This window comes from Ammospiza caudacuta, chromosome 3 (genome assembly GCF_027887145.1).
Source record: "Ammospiza caudacuta isolate bAmmCau1 chromosome 3, bAmmCau1.pri, whole genome shotgun sequence".
NCBI lineage: Eukaryota > Metazoa > Chordata > Aves > Passeriformes > Passerellidae > Ammospiza > Ammospiza caudacuta.
In genome coordinates, this window is record NC_080595.1 from 50,642,772 (window position 1) to 50,665,916 (window position 23,145).

The 23,145-nt window shown below is 42.4% G+C and overlaps 1 protein-coding gene across 1 annotated transcript in view; it reads right to left on the reverse strand.

The window, feature by feature from the left end:
* Positions 1–6,744: 6,744 nt before the first annotated feature.
* Positions 6,745–23,145, reverse strand: part of UST (uronyl 2-sulfotransferase) — a 153,375-nt gene continuing 136,974 nt past the window's right edge. The window contains exon 8 of the mRNA XM_058801100.1: positions 6,745–10,784. Coding sequence (XP_058657083.1) covers positions 10,501–10,784 — 284 coding nt within the window. The 3' untranslated portion in view covers positions 6,745–10,500. The remainder of the gene's footprint in view (positions 10,785–23,145) is intronic.

Genomic DNA, 23,145 nt, shown 5'->3' on the forward strand with positions numbered 1-23,145 from the left:
CCAGAGCCTCCCCTGACTTTAGTATTTTTTCTTGAGAAGCAGAGGGCACAAAGTTGAGACTGAGAGGTGAAGAAAACCTCTAAACAAAGCTGGTATTGGTAGCTTACTGGAAGAAAGCTTGAAACAGTATTATAGGCAGCCTTGACTCCTTTTAAAAAACGTGCAACATTAGTTAATTTATACCAGCACTCACCTTCGATGACCAGAACAAAAAAGCATGAACAAATTCCATCTCTGCTCATTTCCCCTCAGCCTGGCTCCAGCACCTGAAAGCCGGTGACTGGCAGGGTTATTAAGCAGTTTCCCCTGGACCCATCACTTCATCTAGGCACAGGTTGAATCTTTTCCCCATTGCTGTGTGCTCCTGTCTCTTATCAGGTGTGGGCTTTTCACCATCAGGAGTAGGGAAAGTGGAGTCAGAAAGGCTGTGACTGGATTTTTTGCCAGCTCCCTTATGGATATCAAGCTGCATGGAGAATGCCCAATATCTGTACCAGGAGTAGCTTTGCCCAACCCCTCTCGTACAGGATTCTGCTCCTTACACCCCATGTGTTCATCACCTCTGTTTTGGTTTCTTTGCTCTGTCTCTAACAACTCTTAAATCTTCCACAAGCAAAAGCAAAACCCTTCTCTCTTTGGTTCTAACCCCTCTGCAGAGCTCCAGAGGGCCACAGTGTTTTGAAGCTATGCACATTACACTTGCCTGTGTTCCCATACAGTGCCCCCACCAAACACACACTGACTGTGACACTGCAGCATTAGGCTGGGAACTTCCATTGCTGCAGTGCCAGCCTGGTGTTGCTCCCCTTGGCTGTTTTCCCCTTTGTGGTGGCACTTTCAGGCAGGCTGCACCAGCCCTGAACAAATTCACCATTCAGGCAGTCTCCAAGCCTGCAGTCCCTACAGCTAATGCAGTGGTTCCCCAAGAGAGGGCTACCAAGTACTGGTGCAAGGTTCTGCGCTTGTCCACACCATTCCTCTGCCAGACCTCCCCTTGAGCAGTGCAAATGGGAATGATGAGTAAGGGATTAGTACCTTTTGACTCACTGGACTAAAGCAAACTACTTTTGGACGGACAGGCTAGGAAAACAATGGATACCTAGGTTTGGTTTGGCTTGGTTATTTTTTCTGTTTCATCTAAACTGAAATGACTGGCAGGCACTGGAGAGGAAGGAAGAAGGGGAAAGCTGGCTGTTCCCAGGCATTGAGCACTGCAGTCCAGGCCTCCTCAGCAAGAGGCTCCCACAGTTTAACCTGCACACATCCCCTTCCTGCATAAGGCTTCCTCTGCATGCAAAGCATTTTTCTTTCATAATCTACTGTTTCAATTGAACATCACTGTGAGGTAAACACAACATTATTATCATTACTATTTGTAATTACTATCACAACTTAATTTAAAATATTACCAGAGTCTTCAAGGCCATGACATGTGACTGCTGGCTTCACAGTACATAAGGGCCAGCCAAATTCTGAAGGGCTATTTTGAAGAAGGTAGTTTACCTGTCCTGTTTAAAATTGCTTTTCCTAGCTCACTATCTGGTAGGAAAGCAAGGAAGTTTTTCCCATGGAAAATTTCCCCAGGGAAGTTCCCAGGACCTCCTTTTTATTTCTGGAGGAAGACAAACAAGTGCAAAGTCCCAAAGCAGTTTAGGGAGCTACATTCAGCTGTCTTCCAATGGTGCCCATGCAGTTTGCTGAGCCTGGGACCAAAAGAGAAGGAGGGAGGTGAAGGCTGAAGTGCTGTGGGCACTGAGCAGCTGCACCTCAGCTGGATTGTGAGGGTCTGGGGCACTTTTCCCCAGACACTGGTGGGAGGCAGAAGAGCACAGCTCCTCCCTGCAGAGGCTGTGTGTAAATGAGGCCAACAGTGCAAGCGTTTGGGTTTGCACAGTCTGGCTCTGCCGCAGCTATTGTGATCCCTGTTATTCAGGAATTCTACAAAACCTTACCAATTCTCATAAAAGTTTTGCAGAGTAGATAAATACTGCACTCCAGCATTCGCAGCGAGGGGAAAAGGAAAGCTTTAAGCAATTAGGCTGGGCCACACAGCAATGCGGCAGCGGGCCGGGCTCCCAAGGCATCCTCATCTGCCTCCTGCCACAGCACCAGCACGGCCCCACGGCCTGGGCAGCTCTGCCAGGGGCTGGGGAGGGGCACTGTGGGACCACATCCATTGCCAAGGGAAGAAAGGGTCTGCTCTTCCTTACTTTAGCAGGAGCAGCAGCTTTTGGGAAAGATGTTGACCTGCAGAGAGATGCATTTTCCCACGATTGCCCCAGTGAGCTTTGCTATCTATTTTGTGCTTTTCTATTTTGTAGAGAAGTAAGAAGCTCTTAACTTTGGTCAGAGCTGCTCTTGGCCAAGGTTTTTTCCAATGCCTCTGTTCCCTTTCCTGTAGTGAAAATAGAGAAATGGGCTGGGTCTCACCTCTCCTTCCTTGCTGGAGCTGTCTGCTGTAGTGCTTTACCTACAGGAGACAAAAATGCTTTAGGCTCCTTTGGGTTCACCAGTCCATGTCCATAAGGATTTAGAATAATTTTGAGAAGAAGCCCCAGTCCTGGGGCAAAAAGAGGACATTGTATTTTCTTTTTGAGAAGCAAAAAGCTTTTTTAACTCAGAAGATATTGTTTTGGAAAATCAGAGCTGACTGCACTAATTCAATCTCCTTTTCCCCGTTTTGGAGCGATAAAGCATGCATGATGCTGCTTGACACTGATATTTGTAAGACAAAGTAGAGGTCAAATTTGTTGAATGTTTTCCAAATTCCAGTGAGGTTTATCACAAAGAGCCCCATGCACAGACCCAAGTGGCATGACTGACAAGGGCTGGATTGTGAAGTCACTAGAAAGCTCAGTTTCCAGCCAGGGCCGATGAGCCAAATCATGTTCTTTGGGGTAAAAGCAGATGGAAAGCTACAACTGTGCAGAGAGACTCCAAGGAGTTTTCATGGCTAAGTTTCTGACACCAGACTCCATTGTGAAGAGCTGGGTTTTCAGGCTTCAAGGAAAAAGTGCTTTCATGCAGCACTGTCCTCTACCAGCACCACCCTGCCTAGGTCTGATGAGAAAGAGCTTGGAACTCAGCCCATGGGGCAGGCAGGAGGCTGCTGCTTTCCCTCCCCCACACCCAGACATCTCCCCAGGATCTCTGCAGCCTCTATGGAAGAGAAGCACTGCTGGGTTTTCTTTGCCAGCTTCCTGTCCAAAGAAGTGCAGGAAAAAAGTTTCTTCTCCGCAGCAAGTGCTGACAGGACCAGCAGAAACTTGTCCAAGGGAGATTGGCAGAAGTGCCCACCAGTGCGCCATGAGTGAGGAACCGGCTCAGTCTCCCCCACCCCACTCAGACACCAGCCCCCAGGGCTGCTGCTGGCACTGAGTGTCTCTGCTCACACTGGAGGACTGACACTATGGAGAATTCCTTGCGCCCTGACGGGCTTACCTGCCAGCGCATTTCAGCCTCCCGGCCCAAAGCCAGAGGGGAAGGATTTGGTATTAATTTGGCTAAGCCTCATTATTTCAACAGAGACAGGCCAGCACCTGTCCTAACACTCAGAACAGAAACTACATCTGGAGCAGGAACAAAGATGACACCTGCGAGGTGGGCTCAAAATCAAGAGTCTTCCCCCACTATTAAAGTTTGGAGCCAGGCTCACAGCTCATGCATCTCCATCGACACTTGGAAGAGAGGATTATGGTCACATTGGCACAATCTTCCTTAAGATGCTCCCAAGAATATTTAGGCAAAAGCTCTAATGGTGTGTGCTGTCCAGGTGAGGGAAGGGCAGGGAAGAGATGAGAGGAAAACACCAGATCTCTCAGGTGAAAGGCATATGCCCCTACCCAGTAAGCAGAAGGTATCAGAAGTTGGGGTATATGAGTACATCAGACAGAACTGACTGCTTGGGAGCTGTGTGAGAGCTCTTTTCACTCTGTGGTGGTTGCTGAACAGCGAGGCATTGCTTCTTTTTCTGGGTTTTTAAGCACTGTGGAAAACCAAATGAAAACACAGCTTAGACCACATACATGAACACAGGTCTGATGACTTTTCAGGTAGGTTACAAGTGCCACATATTGCAGGAGAAAATGTGACTGTGTTCTTGTGAATGACTAAATTTACAAGATGTGACTTCAGCCACCGATCTATCTGCTTATCTCCTCCTAACTGCTACAGGAACACTGTTCCCAAACACAACATCTTACAACCATACCATTCCTGCAGGTCTTTAGTATGCAACTGAACAGATAAAACTTGGAATTAATCTTTGTCCCAAAAGGAAATAAATGGTCTGCAGAAGGGCTAAAATATCATTCACATTTAGGCAGTTAACAAAAAGATTTTCCCAGTTTTAAGGAAAAGACTCCAAGTAACTAAAATTTTCCATAGTAGCTGTTTTACCTTCTACAATCTAGGGCTGATCTTACAGCAGAAAAAAAAGTTCAAGGACTAAGACACTTGGATAAATTATCATCAGCTCTTTTTCACAACCTTTCTGTGTGACATTTGGAATATCACTTACACACTTGCTGTAACTATTCCCAATGTATGAAATGGGGATAACAGCACTTCTTTACTTCCACTGTGGATCAAAAGGATAAGCATATGAATAATTTCATTAAACAATATGGTTCGGAAAGAAATACCCTACACAGACTGACCCTGGCAAGTACAGCTAAATAGAACCAAACAGAGGAAGTGAAAATGGAAAAGACTCACAGCTCTTCTGTGAAGAAGAAGAAGCACAGGCTCCTCATTGCCGCTTCTTCTAGCACGCTTATCCAGCATTATCTTGAGAATCTTGTCTTCTTTGAGGAGTCAGAGACTAACAACTGCAGCTGAATTCCTCTCCCTGAGCTTCCCACCACACCAACTAGACAGGAAGCTTCTAGAAGAGAAAGCTCTGTGTGCTGTGGGAAACCACAGCTGGGACTGCCACTCTTACGTCTGGTACAAACAGTAACCACCTCTGCTTCTTTCCTGCACCTAACCTGGGATGATCATGAGTTCAACACTGTGACATGCAATTGGCTTTTGCTACCTGACAATGGTCTCATGACCCTTGAGGTTATCCAAACTCTCCTGTAGTAAACTGGAGAACTGCAGGAATACTTTCCCTTGTGGCACAGTAACTAAATATTACTCCACCTGTAGGCAGCAACATTGTGCCAAGGATTTGTTTCACTCTGCTCGTCACTTGCACTTGCAGAGAGGTTTGTAGAAGGATCAAATCCATGTGTCTGGTGAGCTCCTGCACATCAGATACAGGAATAGGCTGTGTGCTTATGCTCCGCCAAGTTTGTGAGGTGAAGCGGCAATTTGAAAGCACAAGGAAAGAGTAAAAAATCCAGTACTGTCCTGCTTAAATGTACGAATCAAAAATTGGAAGAAGCATTTGATTTTGAAGCATGGTATCAAGTTTTCTAGATAAGACAAAGCCACAGAGTGAGCAGCTTGTGTGCCACTGCTGCTGGTTGCTCTGTATCATCCTTGCATTTAGACCAATAATCTTATGAACAGCATCACCTCCATGTATTCCTGCTAATGTCTACTTTTCACAACACCAATTGCCCTGCAGTATAGCTGAATTCTTTCACTTTTGTTTTTTTTTTTTTTTTTTGCCCATTGTATCCAAAGAAGGGAACAGAGAGATGACAAAAGTGTGCATAAGGCACACTCCAATGTGCCTGCCTGACAGCAGTTTTATTAACTTACCCTTCCAGCCACAATCAATTAAATACAAAACCAACTCACATCCTTTACACACTCAGAAAAGGAAATCCACATGTTTATATTCAAAATATGAGTTTAAATAAACCAGTGGTCAAATCTTGTCATCTTACGGTGTCTGCAAGGCCAAATTTGTATTTGCAGAAAATTTTCCCCTTCCCCCATCCCACTGCCTCCACAAAAACCTTACTGCAGGCTCTTCCAAGATGACAGGGTCAGCCATCGGTGCTGAGACTCAACCATGACGGTGTGCTGGTGCTCTCCTCACACACACACACACACTGATATTCTGGAGCTTGCAACTGAGATCCAACATTCACTGCACACTGCAGCTTGGCATACGCCATTTCCAAACAAACCAAAGCAAACTTACCACTGCTTCTCAGCTGTGAGACATCAGGACTTGATTTATGCTGGTTGCAATTTAACTTTCAACCTTCAAACCAAGATCCCTTCCCATCCACTTTAAATATTCTGCAGCGAAGGTTTTTTACCCTCCAGTCGCCATTTCTCATGGAGTTGCCTTCCAGCACCTTCCTGCCATACCTGTGGGTACTTAAGCAGAACCTAACTTTGCAAACCCTCCCTTGGGACAGATCCTGCAAAAGTTGTTCCAGTGATTCCATTGCCAGCAGACAAGCACTTCCAAGGCTGGGTAACACCCTTGTTCTTCCCATGCAATCTGTGTGTGGAGGTCTGTATGTAGCAACACTCAGCTCTTTACTCTGGTCTTGGCTTGTGCAAGCAGACTGATCAACAGTGTTTTATGTGTTAGCTGAACTCCCTGCAAAAAAGGCCGAGTCCTTAAAAATAAAACAGAAGGAATGCTGTGGTACTGTACTACAGTATTTTAGCTCTCAAAAATGTTGCTGTGTTGTTTTAGGCTAATGTTCTAACATCACAGATGTTCCCTTTCTTAAAACGGAGGGAATGATCAGAGCACCATTACTCTTAGCTGGGAATTTATTATCAGGTCTTTATTTTTTAAAAGAATGTAGAATTTTATTCTTTGGCAGACAATGTTTTTTCATTTGATAAGAGGATAAAAGTTGGCATGCAGTGTGGTTTCCTTTGCTAGTCAAAAAACATACCTGTACATTCAATTAATTGTATCACATACTGAAAGGAGGAAAAATTCCATGGCTTGAATTCACAGATGTATTCTCCAACATTTAAAAATTCATGGCTTTGCTTGTGTGTTTATGCTACAATGCACCATTTTACATCCTAACACTCAAATGATTCATCCAAGATCCACGATAAAAGAACTGCAAAGAAACTGGAATGCTTTAAATACACCATCAGTACTTTCAGTTCTGCCAAGCTGCTTCTCTACATACAAGTAGAGAACATTTGAGACACTTGGACTTAGCCCTGCATTGCCAACAAAATTCATGTGGCAGAGAAGTAAATTGAACAGAAACAAAAAATGGCACAATTTGTCATTGTCACTTGAAACTTAAGACTAAAATTTATTTTTTCCCAGAATGCTGCATTTTAACAACCGTTGGTTCTCTCTTAATGTGAAAGCAGTGATACTTCACTTACATTGTAACATCACTCTGATCAATGAAGCTTTTATGCCTAGCCATCAAACACCATATCTAGTAAAAATGAAGTGTATGGAGACTAAGTTGTTTCTCTCCTGGATAAAACTTCTACTTAGCAGCCACGGAACACTGGACAATGTACTTCACTGTACTGACCACACATCTCAGGTGAGTAAAGCAATTCAGACCTCAGCTCACACCTCCAGACAGCTTGGGAGATGGAATAAGCCAGGAGCAACCTGCTCCAGTCTCACTGCTCGAGTATGACCCTCAGAGGATGCCCCAGGCTGTATCCTGCCCTGCTCTGTTGGGTGCAGCTCCAATATCCTCCCCACAGCCACTGCATCCAGGCAGGAAAACTACTGTAAGCAAGAGGACAATGGCGCCAGGAAGAAATGTGCAAGTTTTATTTTTAAACATCATTGGACTGGAAAATAAAGAATCATATGGCTTATTGATATTTCAGGAGATAGTAGTGAATAAGTTAAAGAAGATTTCATTCCAAAACATATGTTGCTTCATTTATAGCTAAGCTAATGTAGACATTTATTTTCATATTTTTGTAAGTGTTGAACCGCCACGTTTTTCCCCCCAAAAAGATTTCCAAGTTGGCACTTTCTACAAAGCTGTTGTGGACTAAAGGCTTACAAATAGTGATTTTTTTGAATAAGAAATATTCATCAGACCCAAACACAATTACTTAAATCAAATTCTTCCTGAGCAACTTAGAATTTGGAATGTGCTGAAAAGTTTCAATAAATAAGTCAAAGATTTACCAGCTTATAACGTACCTTTTAAAAGTTAAGCAAAATATATTTAATTACAGATAAACAGGCCATAGGACCAGGAATATTAGATGCTATGTGCCAGATAAATTTAAGAACTACCATTTGAGGAGGAGAGGCCAGGTTGATTGTTACGAAAATACAACAATATTAAAACCTAGCGAGTAAATCATGAAGCAGCTTCTGTATTTAGATTATAAGTAGTGATGGCTGAAGATACCATTAAATAAACAAACAGATAGAAACAGACTTTACTGTAAGCGGCAGTGAACTCTCAGGAAGGGTGAATGTGTTAAGTGACTATATTCTGTTAAAACACTGGCAGAAAAAGGATTCAAACAGAATTTCAGAAACATGAGAATACTAGTTCTTTCCAAAATATAACAACTCCACAGTGTGTAAACTAATCATTACTCTTTCAATGTAATTTCATAGAAACCACTTAAAATATACAATGCAGCAGATTCATATTTTAGCTAATATGTTAGTTACTATCTGTGCCATTTTCAGCTTTCTTTAATGTGCTCCCCCACAGTAGTGCATTGCTACCACCAACCTGGATGTTAATAATGAGAACAGAATCTTCCTAGTATTTTCTGTAAGTTAGCATCTTGTCTTAACTCTCCTTTATTTTCATTCTCTGTGTACAGGTAAAGACTCAGGAGTGAAGAAGGTCAATCATAATTTTTATTGGCTCTCAGCAGGCTCATGGAAGAGGAAACCCTTGGAAAGCCCATTTGAGCTGATCCTGAGTTTATATGCTTCATCTATCACAAAATAACTTTTGCTTGATGCAGCAAACTGAAGTAAGGCCTTGCAGAAAGCAGCCGTGGAATAGGAACCAAAAATTTTCTGGTAAATGTTTGAGAAAGGATGTGAGATAGACAGAGGTGGATTGTCCTCATCCTGGCAAGCAGCTGAAACATCTTGTACCTGCTTCTTTCCTGTGCTCTGGGGACAGGAATTTTTTGCTCTTATTCTCTATTAGTCCAGCTTTCTCTGGCAACAATGGTGCATAAGAGGCCAAGGCCTCATCAAGACCCCAAACTCCCCCTATTCTGCTGTGTAGCAGAATGCCAAGGAGCTCTGCCCAGCACTGCCTGTGTGTCTGTCCCTCCTGCACCTCCAAGGCTGGCAGGCTGGCCAACAGCCAGCACACCCACATCACAGGGAATCCCACTCCAGGAACACCCACCTGAATGACTCCAGCACCTCACACAGTGGTGCTACTTCTCTTTCACCAGTTTCCACTGATCCCTTTCCTAGTGTTGGCAGATAATATTTGTAGTGGTTAACAAGGGCAACTTTCACAGTGACTCTCTTTCAAACCTATCACTGAATCAGCTTTGGTTTTGGAGAGCACATCTTCTTGTCTTTGATGATTCTGAACTATTTCAACTAGAGAAGCTGTGTATGCTCATATTGGTAATTTCCCTTCTAGCCACACTAAAAGCAGGAGTTTGGTGTTTGTGTTGGTGGGGAAGCTGCGTTGAGATTCAGATGTGAACAATTAAATTCTGCAGTTGCAGAAATACAGGTCGTGTTTAATAGGAGCTCCAGATCACCCCAGCTTTTTCATGAGTAGCTTTTTCTGCATCTCTTTGGATTTGTGACCCAAAAGAATGATAAAAATCTAAAAATACCATTCTTGAACATAAACCCCATATGTTACACCTTTTCCTTTAGAGTTTCATAGAAACACACTCAACTGCTGACATAAAGCTCTGCTTGGCACTTTACATTTGTTGTTGCCATTGACTGACTTGGTAATGTTTCCCACTCTATGAACTAGAAGGTTTCACCAAAAATATCTGGTTCCTGTAGCTTGCCTTACACTCACTAGTACTGATTTGGTAGAACAGCAACCTCACTCCGCTGGCACAGGTAATTCAAGGAGCTGTTACCTAGCCTCTTCCTGAGCCTGGTATCCTTGGATTTGAAGACAAAGCAATGGCTCTGACCATACCACTAGGATATCAGTGTGCTTTGGACAGAAAGAGGCACTCTTCCCAAATGGCTCACTGTCTGTAGTTCATGCCACAGTGTTATGCTATGAAGACTTTTTTATGGTCAAAGAGAGAGATGAGAGTCTGTAAGACTTGCTTTTCATGAATGCCCAATCTATTCTTTTGTATTCTGCAGTTCACAAAGGACTACTGTGTATTCCAAAAGTTATTTTGTGACAGATGGTAGGTCCTTCTCTCTTGAACTATGCTGTAGCAAGGATGCTATAGAGCCAACACTGTATAATGAATCAAACCTGCAAAATCAGGTATCTCCCAATGGCTCCAGCATGTGGGAATGATCTCCTCTGTTCCATTTCAAATCCGCTGCGCATTAAATCAGTTCCTTAAGGAATTACTTTTAATAATAATTAAAAAAAAATCTTAAGAAAGCTGGAGGGGCCACCAGAAGAGAGAGGATAGCTCTTCCATCCATCACCTTTTATAGATATCCTCTAGCCACTTTTCATCATCTTCTTCCTCATCATTTATTGGCTCTTCTGTTTCCAGGGGAGAAGGAATGAAGAACTCAGGTCTGGGACTTGGTTTCCTGATATGAGACTTCAGTCCAAACTTGCGCTTTAGCAGGTGGAACTGTTCTTTGACATAGTAATAGAACTCATATTCATATCTCATGCGTTGGTAGAGGACCTGTATTGCTTCTGGAGAGGGGACGGTCTTTTTCACTGTCACAGTCAGATTGCCAAGTTTCCTATGTTCTGTAAAGAAAGAACAAGCAGCAACATGGTGGGTGCTGATTAGTGAGGCCAGACAAAACTTTTTAATTTAAACATTAAGGCATGGCCCTGCTACATTCCTGATACCAATGAGTTCAAGTTGTTTCTAACAACGGATTTACTTTTAACAAGATATGAAAAAACCCTGATGTTTGAAGTCAGACTTGCATGTTTAAATACGGCTAGTTCACACAGGTCTTGTATGCAGTCACCAAAGATCCTAATTGTCAATGGTTACCTGAAAATGCATCATATGAACTAAGAGCATGAGCCACACGTAGAGAAACCCAAAATCTTGCCTAGCTTTGGAAATTTGACATCAGGCACGCCACCAAGCTTAACTAATCAATTATTTCCTATGTGGCATATGGTGACAGGTCTATGCTGTGCTTTATTATAGTTCAAATCTAAACAGATACTTGTCAACCTGAATCCATCTCAGGGCTGGCATCACCTCACGACACCTTAGGATCAACTGTGCCTCTTAACTTTCTCGTCCTGTTATACCTGTTAATGGAACTAGACTCATCTTCCTGTCATGCCCTGGAAGATTTCACTACTTTTTTGTTCACCCCGACACTTTTGCTTTGGCAAACTGAAATACAAACCTTTTATTGTTGATAAGGAATTAAGAGTTACTAACAAAAATACTGAATTGTCTCTTTGCCCTCTCTCTCAATAAATGAGTCCATCACTGGAGATGAATGTATTTAAATGAGGTATAAAGCAAAATCTGACGGCAATAATTTTGCTCTTTTCTAGATGGCAATTGGCTGCCAGAGCATCCCAAGTATTTTCATTCTAAGTATATAACATGGGAACCTAATTCTTACTGTAACAGCAGTTCTTCAAGTCAGAATTATTCAAAAGGGTCAGGCCATGAAGGACAGCAAAGAAAAAGCTAACATGGAGGAAGCAGACAACAAAGCACATTAAATGTTTCCAGCTGGGTTCCAGTGGCAGCAACTACCCTCACTTCCAGAGGGAGTCCCTGAATCAAAATGTGATTTTACCATGGGCAGAGTTTTGCTCATGTGAGGAGAACAAATGGAAGTCTTCTGAAGCACCTGCCAGCAAACCTTAACAAATGCTTAACATCTCTACAGAGAAACAGATTTTCACAATTGCTTACACATAAAGCTAAAGGATGCAGTGCTGGTTCCTAGCAGAGAAGTGAGTTGTTCTTGGGATCCCACAAGTGATCTGTTTATACAAGAGAAATAATCAAGAATAGTTTTTTAGGGAAGAGAGGAACTTTAAACAAAGACAAAACCTTTTATCCCAAGAGGTAATACAATACTACTAAGCCCATCTAGCAAGCACAACAGCAATGATCTTTAGAGAAAAAGTTGGTACAAGACTTTAAATCTTGAAATGTCCAACAGATGGGCAGAGCACAGCATTGAACATGAACTGCTTTCTTTAAATTTTAAAAGATTAACATTCATAGAGCTTAAGGTATCCACACTTGTAAAAAATTTCCATTTTCAGTTGGGGAACACACATTTTCCTCCTACAGAGTAAAAGAATTAGAGAAAAATAATTCAGAATATTTTAATAATACTACATGAGACAAGTAGTGCTGGGGTGGACATCTTTTTAATCACTGGACTGCACTGTGTCACACCCATCTGGTGCAGAAGAAAAAAGTTACATCTGAAATATCTATCTTTGAAATTGTTTTGCTTATCAACTGCAGCAGAGTAATTTGAAATGCAGGAAGAATGATACAAAGGGAAGACATGTTGACTAGCTTACCCAATGCAACACTGTTCTAAATCACAAAAAATTATTTAAAACATTAATTCTATTTTGAATCTATACTTTTAATTCCTTCTCTAAAGGAAGAATGGTTTTTATTAGTTGGCAACTATTAAAACATACTGCTTTGTAATTAAATGGAACTTTTACACCAAAGTTAGTAGTTCTCTACACTGAAATCTGTCTCTACTCATATATGTAAGTAATTAAACAACTGAGTACACGGAGTTCTCTGTTAATTACAGTGATGTAATGTGAAATATGCTCTGTATTTACTGACTGTTTATCAATTTGCTTAGTTCTATTTAGATAGTAGCGAAATTATTAAAATATACAAAAAAAAAAAAAACAAAACAGGAAGAGAGATGCAATTTTAACATGTTATTTAGCTAAGAAAAGGTGTAGAAGAAGGATCAGGAAATGCTTGCATTTCAAACAGACAACGGCATAGAAAGCAGGACCTGTGGTTAATGAATAGTGTGAAGTATTCTTGGTGAAAATATCTGGGTTCCCCAAGAGCTTATTCTCTTCTGTACCACCTTCACCCATAGACCAGAACAGACTCACAAATATGTCATCTAAATTTTTAGTCAAGTTGTTCAAGTTACCTTCAAATTGCCATTGTGTATGAGATGACTACATTCCAGAAAGGCCAATGTACTCAGTCTGTCCTTGGGTGAGAAAACTTTCTTATGATTATTGAGCACTTCAAGACACTCCTCTTTATTGTGCTTAACTGATAGCTCGTGTCAGCTTTGCAGTCTGGTTTTCTTTACAAATTCAGCAGCAAATATACACTACTAAATATTGCATTTATTAGCTTAAGCCTTTATACTGCCTGCCAACTTTATTTTTATTTTACGTAAGTTATTTCTGCTACAGAAAACTCCATTTAGCTCACTGGAAAAAGCTCTTTGCTTATATGGTCCCTCCAGGACTGTAAGTGGGGAAAGCCACTTTCACAGCTCCAGCTCCCTTAGTGCTGCTCTCCCAGCAGAGAGAGGCACTTGTGCTGAGCCCAGGAGCGCTGCCAACAAGGCGAAAAGCACGAGACTGCTTTCTTTGGGGGACAGTCTGTGGGGGCAGGAGCAGCCAAAGGCAGTGTGCTCCCAGGCAGGGAGCCCAGTGCTCTGTGCCACCCTGGCAGCACAATACACTCCTCCTCTGAATGTGCTGCTGCAGTCGCACAGGGGTTTCTGGATGTGTGCAATTCTCTGTTCTGTTCACACACCTACCTACAGAATGTCCGAGCAGACAGGAACAGCCACACTCTGGAAGGCTGCAGGGGCTGTGTAAATTTTCTGGCTCCCGTTTGTTTGCCTTGCAGCACAATCATTGGAATCACAGAGCATGAAGAGCTGTGAGGTGTGGGCTCTTGGGTGGTGTGAGTTGGGCCTGTGCCTGGCTGCAAGCTCAGCCTTTTGATAAAACAAGTGAACTCTGCTATTTTTTGTGCTTGAACTTTATTTAGGCTATGTTTTAATCTTAAATACTCTTAAAGGGCTCTTTAATACAAATACGGATGAAATCACAAAACTGCCCCTTGAAGTCACCTCAGGTACCTTTTCTCATCATAGAAGCAAAATGGAAAATTAGGTAGATCTGGCTTAAAGTCAAAATACCAATCTGCATATGCTACATAAACCACGCTGCCCCACCAAAGGACCCCCATTTTATGACCTTTGAGACAGCTAACCAGATGGAGGGCAACAAACTATACCATTTACTTCTTAGGGTTATTTTTTAAAAAATATGTTTGCTTTGGCATTATTTTCAATTACTAGAAGAACGTACTATACAGTAATGCACCTCCCAGGGCAGCCTGCTCATACCTTAAATTAGGACTAAACTGGTATGCAGATAGGAATGAAGAAAATTAAATTCTTTTGGGTTACCACTTGATGAGTGTTTACTGTTACTTTCCACACTCTCACTTTTTTTTTTTTTTTTAACTAAGAAATGGACATTACTCACTGCAGCAATCCAAACCATAGGGAAAAATGAGTTTTATAACTTGTGGCTTCAAAAACCCTGAATTGCCATATTTAGACAAAATGATCCTAAAGGCATTCTCCACCTCAGAAGAAACTTTCCAAACAATGTGCTCTCCAGTGTCCTGCTGGTTTGGGGGGTGCCGTGCAGAGGCTGCTCCTGGATGGAGCCACAGGGAGCCAGTGTCCCTGGGACCCTTGAGGAGAGGTGAGGCAGGCTGGAGGCAGCACAGGAGGGCAGCAGGCCAGCAGAGCTGTGGTTTGCCGGGCTCACACCCGCGGTGGAAGAACGCCACGCCGAGCTGCGCTGCTCCCACGGCTGTGAGAGAGACGACAGTGGCTGTCACTGACACAGCAAACTCATTTCCTGCAATGGGCAGGGAGGCCCCACGTCTCAATTGTATGCAGTTGAGTTACAGCACATACCTTCTTCTCCAGAATTTTAAATGGAAAGAAATGTGTGTCACTGTGGCTGGATGTGACATGTGAAGGGGTGAGGGTCTCTGTTTGATCTGCCTCTCATTGCTGTGGTGCCAAGCAGGGCTCTGATGGCTACACTAGAAATTATCTCCCCTGGAATGTTCAACTGCAGCTTAGCAAAAAATTTTCTGGCACAATTGATTTGCTTTACAAACTCGAAATTTTTAGCCTGGCACTTGAAGGATATCTGGAAAAGGACATTTCCAGGAGAATGGATGAGACACCAATGTGCTGGGCTTGCATGTCTTTCCAATGGCCACTGGCTACTGCTGCTCAGGAGTCTCAGCACAGGGCAGGTCCCTGGATCTGAGCTGGAGGAGGGATGGTGTGCTGCAGCCACACTCTGTGATGGAGCACCTTGCTTTGGCTCATGTTTGTTAACGGACAGCAGGGATGGTGGAGAAAATCTAACAGAGACACTGACCAGAAATACATTAAAAATCAAAAGTGATGGAAAAGTGAAGTATCAATTTGTCCCACAGTATCTACCAACTTCATCCAAAATACCATGAATCCCAGTTATTAACCTCTTTACTAGAGGTTAGTTTAGTCTCAGTTATTCACACCAACAAAATATGGCTTCAGTTTTAACAACACATAGATAAAGATTGGACCCTCAGGTGCATAGTGGTGACAGCTTTCTTGGCTTCAGCACTTCTGTCCTGAATTATTGTGGTGCTTTGCTGACACAGAACAACTCCTAACTCCAAGGGATTAGGAGAACTCTCACACACTGGCACACAGCCATTTCCTATCTCCTAAAGGTCAGGTATGGATCTCTCTGAAAGAGCAGCTCTCCAGAGGTCATGGAAACTCCCAGAACTTCAGGGATCTGCAATCCTAGGCAATAGAACATCCTATTATTTATCAAACAGGGATGTTGGGAGCAAATACACCAGCCTGTAATTGGCCCAGACACTCTAAAATGATGGAAATAGGTGAGATAGCAATGTTCTTTCTTCTTCCTTACCACTACAATAAATAAAGAAACTGGAGGAAAGAATAGTCTCCCTGTAACCTTACACAATTTCATGACTTATATTAACATAGAAAAAAAATGCAAGAAGCTCTGATAATGACAGGGTGGCACAGAAAAATGGAGGGATGCCAAAACAGAGATTAGCCAGGAAGAGTTCAAAGAGATAATCTAAAAGACACATAATCAAACAACTACTGATGTTCAAGGATGTAAACACTAAGGAGGCATGATATAAAATCACAGCAAGGAAGAAAGATGAAGAAAAAAGAAAATAAAAGTTAGCAATAAGTCATAAATAAATATCAGCCCAAGGAGTACCTTGGGTTGATAAGGCCATAAATCACAAATATCTTCCTACACTATACAAATAACATATATTTAGAAAATATTGCAGAGGTCAGCACTGCACTGGTCTGGCTGTCAAGTGGACAGTGCAACAGCGATATGTATTCAACAGTGCTCTTACATAATTTGAGCTGTTAAAGGCATTATATCACTGTTATGAAACACTTGCCATACAACACACTCAGCAATGCTAATTTATAACTTTCTCCAGCTACTACTCTCTGAAGTCTTTTCTCCAACCAGTAAGTATAAAGAAATCTCTAAACTCTCCTCCTGGAAATGTCACAGTGCTATGCCTTTGCTCCTACCAGTTCAGAGCTCTGGATCCAACAACATGGATTTCCAGCTGCATGGGACACTTCAGCCAACCCTGCTGTACAACACACTGCCTCTGATGCTGTCCTCAACCTGGAAATGTGCTCTATCTCACACAAGATCAGATAACAAATCTCAGCAGCATCCTCTAAGAGACTCCTCCATTTGGTGCATTCTCATGTTGTATTCCCAGTTCAGGTAGGTTAACGCAGAAGAAAAAGAAAAGTTGAAAATTAATCCACACTGGTAGAATGAACAGGCAGATTCTTATGAGAATGTGGTCAGGTACTTTTATAGCCATTAAGCAACTTTTAAGTTGAACTAGACAGAGTTGGAGGTGCCAAAACCAAAGTCATCTGCAGAGGAAATGCCAGGATTGTCTAGTTTGAGTTGCCGAAAGAACTGGTATGGTTGCAGCTCATATGCTGCAATTTCTAATGTATCTTTTACAGCTGTTTAAGAGTTATTGAATGAATCCAGTCAAATCTGGATCTGACAAAACCACAAGTTAAAAATAGGTTCTTACAGATGGCTTGTGAACAGTGCTGCATAGTAGGTTAATCAGATACTAACATTATCACTTTTTTGCAGACAGAGGAGAGAGTTGCAATGACCGAGACAAATTTCAGCAGCGCTTACAAGCAGGAAAAGCTTCACCACAGCTATGTAATGCAGAAAGCCTGCAGAAATACAGCCCAGGACTTGAGAACCTGGAGCAGGCATCTTGTCTTTGTGCTTCGAGTCATGGTAGGCTGCTATCTGTGATTTTTGTCCACAAAAAGGAAATGATGAAGAGGCATGCTGTGCAAGCTAAGATGTCCAAGAGGGATGGAGAGAGGTGGAGGTATCTTTATTTCCATATATAGTATTGGTAAGTGAAACACTGGCATACAGCATCCAGTTTTGTAACCACATCCTAAATCAGGAAGAGTATGAAAACAGCCTCAGAATGAACACTGGGGTTGAAAGGGACACTTTGGAGAAAGATGATAAATTTGCTCTGGTCAGCTTACAAAAAAAAGACGATTGAGAGGTGACTTGTTTACAGCATCTGCATATTTTCATGGTGAGAAAACTACAGGTACTGAAGGGTTGGAAGCAGAAGTCAGACAAATGTGGACTTGAAGTCACCGCTTTCTTGAAGTGGTGAAGGTGATTAATTGTTAGTACAAAATGAACACACTTGATTGGTATCACTTGAAAATTGTGCATCAATGATGGATGCACAATTGAATGAACTCCAGATACCGGTCTCTATGCAGAAGAGAGACTGTGTGGCCTGCAGCACACAGGAAACCAACCTCAGTGACCCAATGATCCATTTAAGTCTTTCACAGATTCAAGTTTTGAACATCTTGCTTGTGTCAGCTTCCAAGTCAGAAGCACTGCATGCAAAAGCCTTTTTGTCACTTCATTTCAGATACCTCAGTGTGAATGTCTTTTTTGGAAGATGTCTGAACACCAAATTTGATACATTTTCCACTTCTTGACTGTTCAAACTTAGTGGTCACCATCCTGTAGTATCAGGGCTTGCAGGAATGGGAAATAATCCCATATTTTTTCAAAAAAATATTGAGACTATAGCCTTAAAAATTGTTAATTCTTAATGCAGCCTCTTATATGCTTAGCCTCTTAGACTTAAGCCTAAGTCTTCCAAGAGCATATATAAAGAAATAAGCAGTCTTATATAACTACTGAAATGAAAAAATGGATGCAAAAATACTAACTAGGATATAACTAATGTCTAGTAATAAAACTTATGCACTGCCAAGGCAAAATCACAACTGATAGGAGATACAGGACTGGGAAGATGGATGTTGCAGTATGAAGGCTGCTATTAAAATGGGGGGAAAAAGGTGCTATTGGTTCTTTTCTCTCTTGTGAGAAAGTTGCCAGTTCCAAGAAGATTTTCTCCCAACCATGTCTGCACACAGACAGCTGAAAGCCCCAAAATGGTTTTGTTTCTTATTATTTCAAGTTACAGGCGGTCAAGAGAAAATTGTCTCTTTTGCCCTTAGGTTCTTTTGTGTATAATGAGTGACTGAAGGCAGCCAGGGGCCGAGGCACTGCTGAAGAAGGAAGAATGCTACCAGAGCAGAAACAACACACTGTTCCTTTCAAGTTCACCCCCTCCTGGCCCACATCCCGACTGCCTTGGCCAGCTGCCAGGAGATCGGGACAAAGGCTTCCTCCTCTGGCCAAAACCGAGGAAAAGGGTCTGTTGTTTAACACAGGCAGACTTGTTTCAGCAAGAGAAAAAAAAATAAAAAGAAGGGGAATTATATTAACTAGAAGCCATGGGAGAGGAGAGTAATCTTATAGTGTGGCTAATGCAATTCTCACCCCGTGCTTTTCCTGGAGAGGGAGCATCTTGATTTTCTACTGTTCAGGCTAGGAGGCAAAGTATAATGTCCCAACAGGGCTAAGCCTTAAGGCTGCCAGGGTCTTCATGTCCCCTGAGGTCACTATGAACCAGAAACAAGAATTCATCTTTCCTCCTTCCAGGAAGGTCCAGGCAACCCACTCTACCCTCCATGCCTGCATTAATAGGCTCACGTGAAGGTCAAGTGTTCTCACTCACAAAGACAGTAATTCCTATGCACCTAGGAGACCTCCAAGAGTCTGACAGATAGATAAGCCAAACATTTAGCTATCTCAGGACTTCACAGTGACCAAAACTCCTGCTGGATTTCCACAAATGCAACCCAAGTCAAGGTGAATTCATGCTTGGCTTTTTCACTGCCTGTGTTACAGAGCCTGCAGCCATGTCTGCAGTGAGGAACCTGGGACACTTGGGATTTGCTGTGATTTGAGAGTTTGTGTCTCTCCTGGAAACCTTGGAGGCAGATGCTGTTGCAGAAGTTACAGAGATACAATGGCTCTTCATGCCAACCTCAGCATTTTAGCAGCTCAGTCACAGGTGAGGGATGGGAGCTTGAGAAAGGCAGAAGAAATTCCCTTGGTCTGGTGTGACCTGCTTGATCCCAAAGTGCTCCCTCAGAATCTGTATCACAGGATGTAGTGTCTCAGTGACCTGTGACAGGAGACTTCCCCTGGCAATTCCTTATATGCATGAGAGCTTTTGGAAGCAGGCCCCAACTCAAGGATAAGTATAATTTTAATCTGTTTGGGTTAATATAAATGAATACAAAACATTTTTAGGTGCTTAGAAGGTGTTCAAACACCATCAAGATTTACACATGCATGTACTTGCTCTATATTCCAAGCAATATATTTTCTTCCAGAAGGAGTGTGAAAACAGCATTTCTGACATGCTTACAAGACTAAGACCTTGGAAGATAAAGGCTTCCCTACGCACTCCATCCATCTGTGCCAGCCAGAAGCAAAGACAGCTGCTTTTGTAGTAACTCTCACCTGTCTTCTGGGAGTGACACGATCAGCTCCAGCACACCCTCACCATTCTTGCTTGTGTGTCAGCACCCAGAACAATCCAGTGAGGGAACAGGGCTTGCTCAATGATCTTTTTTAATTCAACTCCCATTTAACATTAATGTACAGACAAGGAAGAGATACATGGGTGCATCACTTTGCCATCTATCACCTTGCTTACAGGAAGTATATTCTCAGTAGCCTTAACTCTATTGCTTGTTAAAGGACTTAGCTGAACACTCTGAAAGCACACATGATTCCCAATAAGAGACTTATGGGGCATGAAGAGCCGTTGCTCCTGCACTTAATTGTGTAAATTGTCTTATGTCTGCAGTATTTCAACCAGTAGTTTCATGCCAGTGCTAGAGAGACTGGCTAGTATCAAAGTTTCCAGGATAGTCTGCACATTAGTTTAATGACAATACTAGAGCTGACATAATGACTACTGTGCTTCAAAGTTATACTGCACAAACCTTTCCCTTGTGATTAACAAAACAGGAGATAAAATGATCTGCTGTCTTTTTCCATTTCAGTATTTACAGGAACTCGTAAATGTTAACACCTCTGAATAAGAATAAAATGAGACAGAAACCAGGCAATGTGACAGCAATTAGGAAAAGCTCTACAAGATAAATCAATTTTGGGACGGAACGAGGTTACTAAAAGGAGCACTATGTGTGCAACAACCTAGGCTTTTGTGGAAGAACATTGCAATTTTCTACAAGGCAATCTTCGGGAGTGGTAGAATAAAGACATTCAACATTACTCACAAAATGTGCAATAGTAGAAGTTATATCAAGATAAAGAGAGAAACCTGTTGAGGTAGGCTGGACATAGTCAGCAGTCCAAAAAAATAAAAAATTTACCTCTGGCTCAGTGTACATTTGTGTGGAAGGGACATTGACCACATTGATGTGTGTATGCACTTACACATACACAGGTTTTCACCCAGGCTTAGTGCTCAGTGGGTGAGCAATGCACACAATCAGGTTTTGTCCTAGAATCATAAAATCATTAAGGTTGGAAAGACCTCCAAGTTCACTGAGTTCAACCTTTGAGAGAACACACCAGGTCAAGTAAATTATAGCACTAAGTGCCACATTCAGTCTTTCCTTGAACACTTCCAGGGATAGTGACTCTACCACTTCCTTGGGAAGTTTCTTCCAATGCTCAAACATCCTTTCAGTGAAGAAAGTTTTCCTGATGTCCAGCCTCAATGGTCCCTGGCACAACTTAAGGCCATTTTCTCTTGTCCTGTCGCTGGTTCCCTGGCAGAAGAGACAGACCTGGCTACAATCTCCTTCCAGGTAGTTTTAGAGCGGCAAGGTCTCCCCTGAGCCTTCTTCTCTCCAACTTGAACAAGCCCAGTTCCCTCAGCTGCTCCTCATATGACTTCCCCTCTAAACCTTTTACCAGCTCTGTTGCTCTCCTCTGGACACCCTCTAGCACCTCAATGTCTTGCAATGAGGAGCCCAGAACTGAACACAGCACTTGAGGTGTGGCCTCACCAGCACCAAGTACAGGGAGACAGTCACTGCCCTGGTCCTGCTGGCCACCCTGTGTCTGACATAGGGCAGGATGTTTTTGGCCTTCTTGCCCACCTGGGCACACACTGGCTCATGTTAAGCCAGTTGTCAACAGCACTCTCAGGTCCTTCTCTGCTGGGCCACTCTCCAGGCAAAAAAATTCTACTGGGGAGGTTGTCCTCTGCAACTGAGTGCGCAGTTTTGGGAGAGACACACATGGAGCTATTGAAGGAGGAAGGGTACACCCAGCTATTGAAGGAGGAAGGGTACAACCAGTCCAAACAGCAGAATCAACCTTGGCAGCCAGTGTGGGGGCAGATGCTGCAGCTAGATTGCCCTCACATCCAGTCTTAGTGTTGCGTATGCAGGTCCTGGAACCCAATTAAATGCCTGGATGGGGTAAAGGGTCAAGTTCATCAGTAAACCCACAGGTGCTGGGAGTACAAAATTGTGACTCTGAGCTCTTTAAAAAAACATTTCTCACAGGCTACTCCAGTATGTCCAGTGACTGGTCATCAGCTTCTAAATAAACAAAGTAACCTGGGCACATCACGCTCAGCTGAAACTTCATCCATCTGCTTGCCATAGTGGCTGACAGCATTTCTGGCACATTACCAGAGCATTTAATTTTATTAAGTACATTTACTGAAGAAATGAGAACTCTTAAACTGAGTAAATATAGAGTCCTCATAAATATAACTAGGTTTTTTTCATTTTGTTTGAGCAACAGTGGGAAATGAAAAACTGCAAGCCTAAAGGAAGTGAAGGGGCTATTTATGTAGCATGGGAAAAATTAAACTGAGATTCAACACTTTAAAGTGGGTGACATCTGTTTATCGAAATACTTTTGTTGTATCTTTTGCTTTTTGTCTCTTCCTGCTAAGACTCAGAAACGGGGATGCAGTGCTAGATTCAGCCTTTGATTTCACCAGCAATCTGGGCAAGTTCTGCCATTATTTCAAAAGCAAAATATTGGTCTGGCAGTGCCAATTGCTAATAAAATACACTAATGTATCATGTGCCATTTTTTCACTAAATTACTCACACATGTGTATACAGTATGAAAAGATGTGTGCGACTAGGAGTTTTTCCCTTTTTGCACATGAGATACAAAGTGGCTATGTGCTTAAATTTTTATTACTTTTGAAGGAGTGGTCTGAAAGGGTAACTGAAGCAGTCTGTGAACTGAGCAGATGAATTAAGCAGGAAATCAAACCACTGATTTCCACAAGTAGCTTGCAAAAACATGCACCAAGGAAAATAATTTTCCATGATTCAAAGCAGAACCTTTGGCTAAGTGGCATATCTGCCCTTAAACTAGGCTAAATACTAAGTACTTTCTGCAAATGCACAAAGTACTGGGGCCTGCCAGGGACCCAGTACCATATTCCAGCAGGAGCAGAAGGCAGTGCCAAGTAAATTCTGAAATTTAATATACAGACAATATATGCTTTGCAATTTCACTGATCTGTTAGCAAAGCCCAAGATGAACTGGGCTGACATCTTTGGTAAACTGCTTGCTAAAGTGTAAGACAAGAGACTGAGTTTTCTTGCTA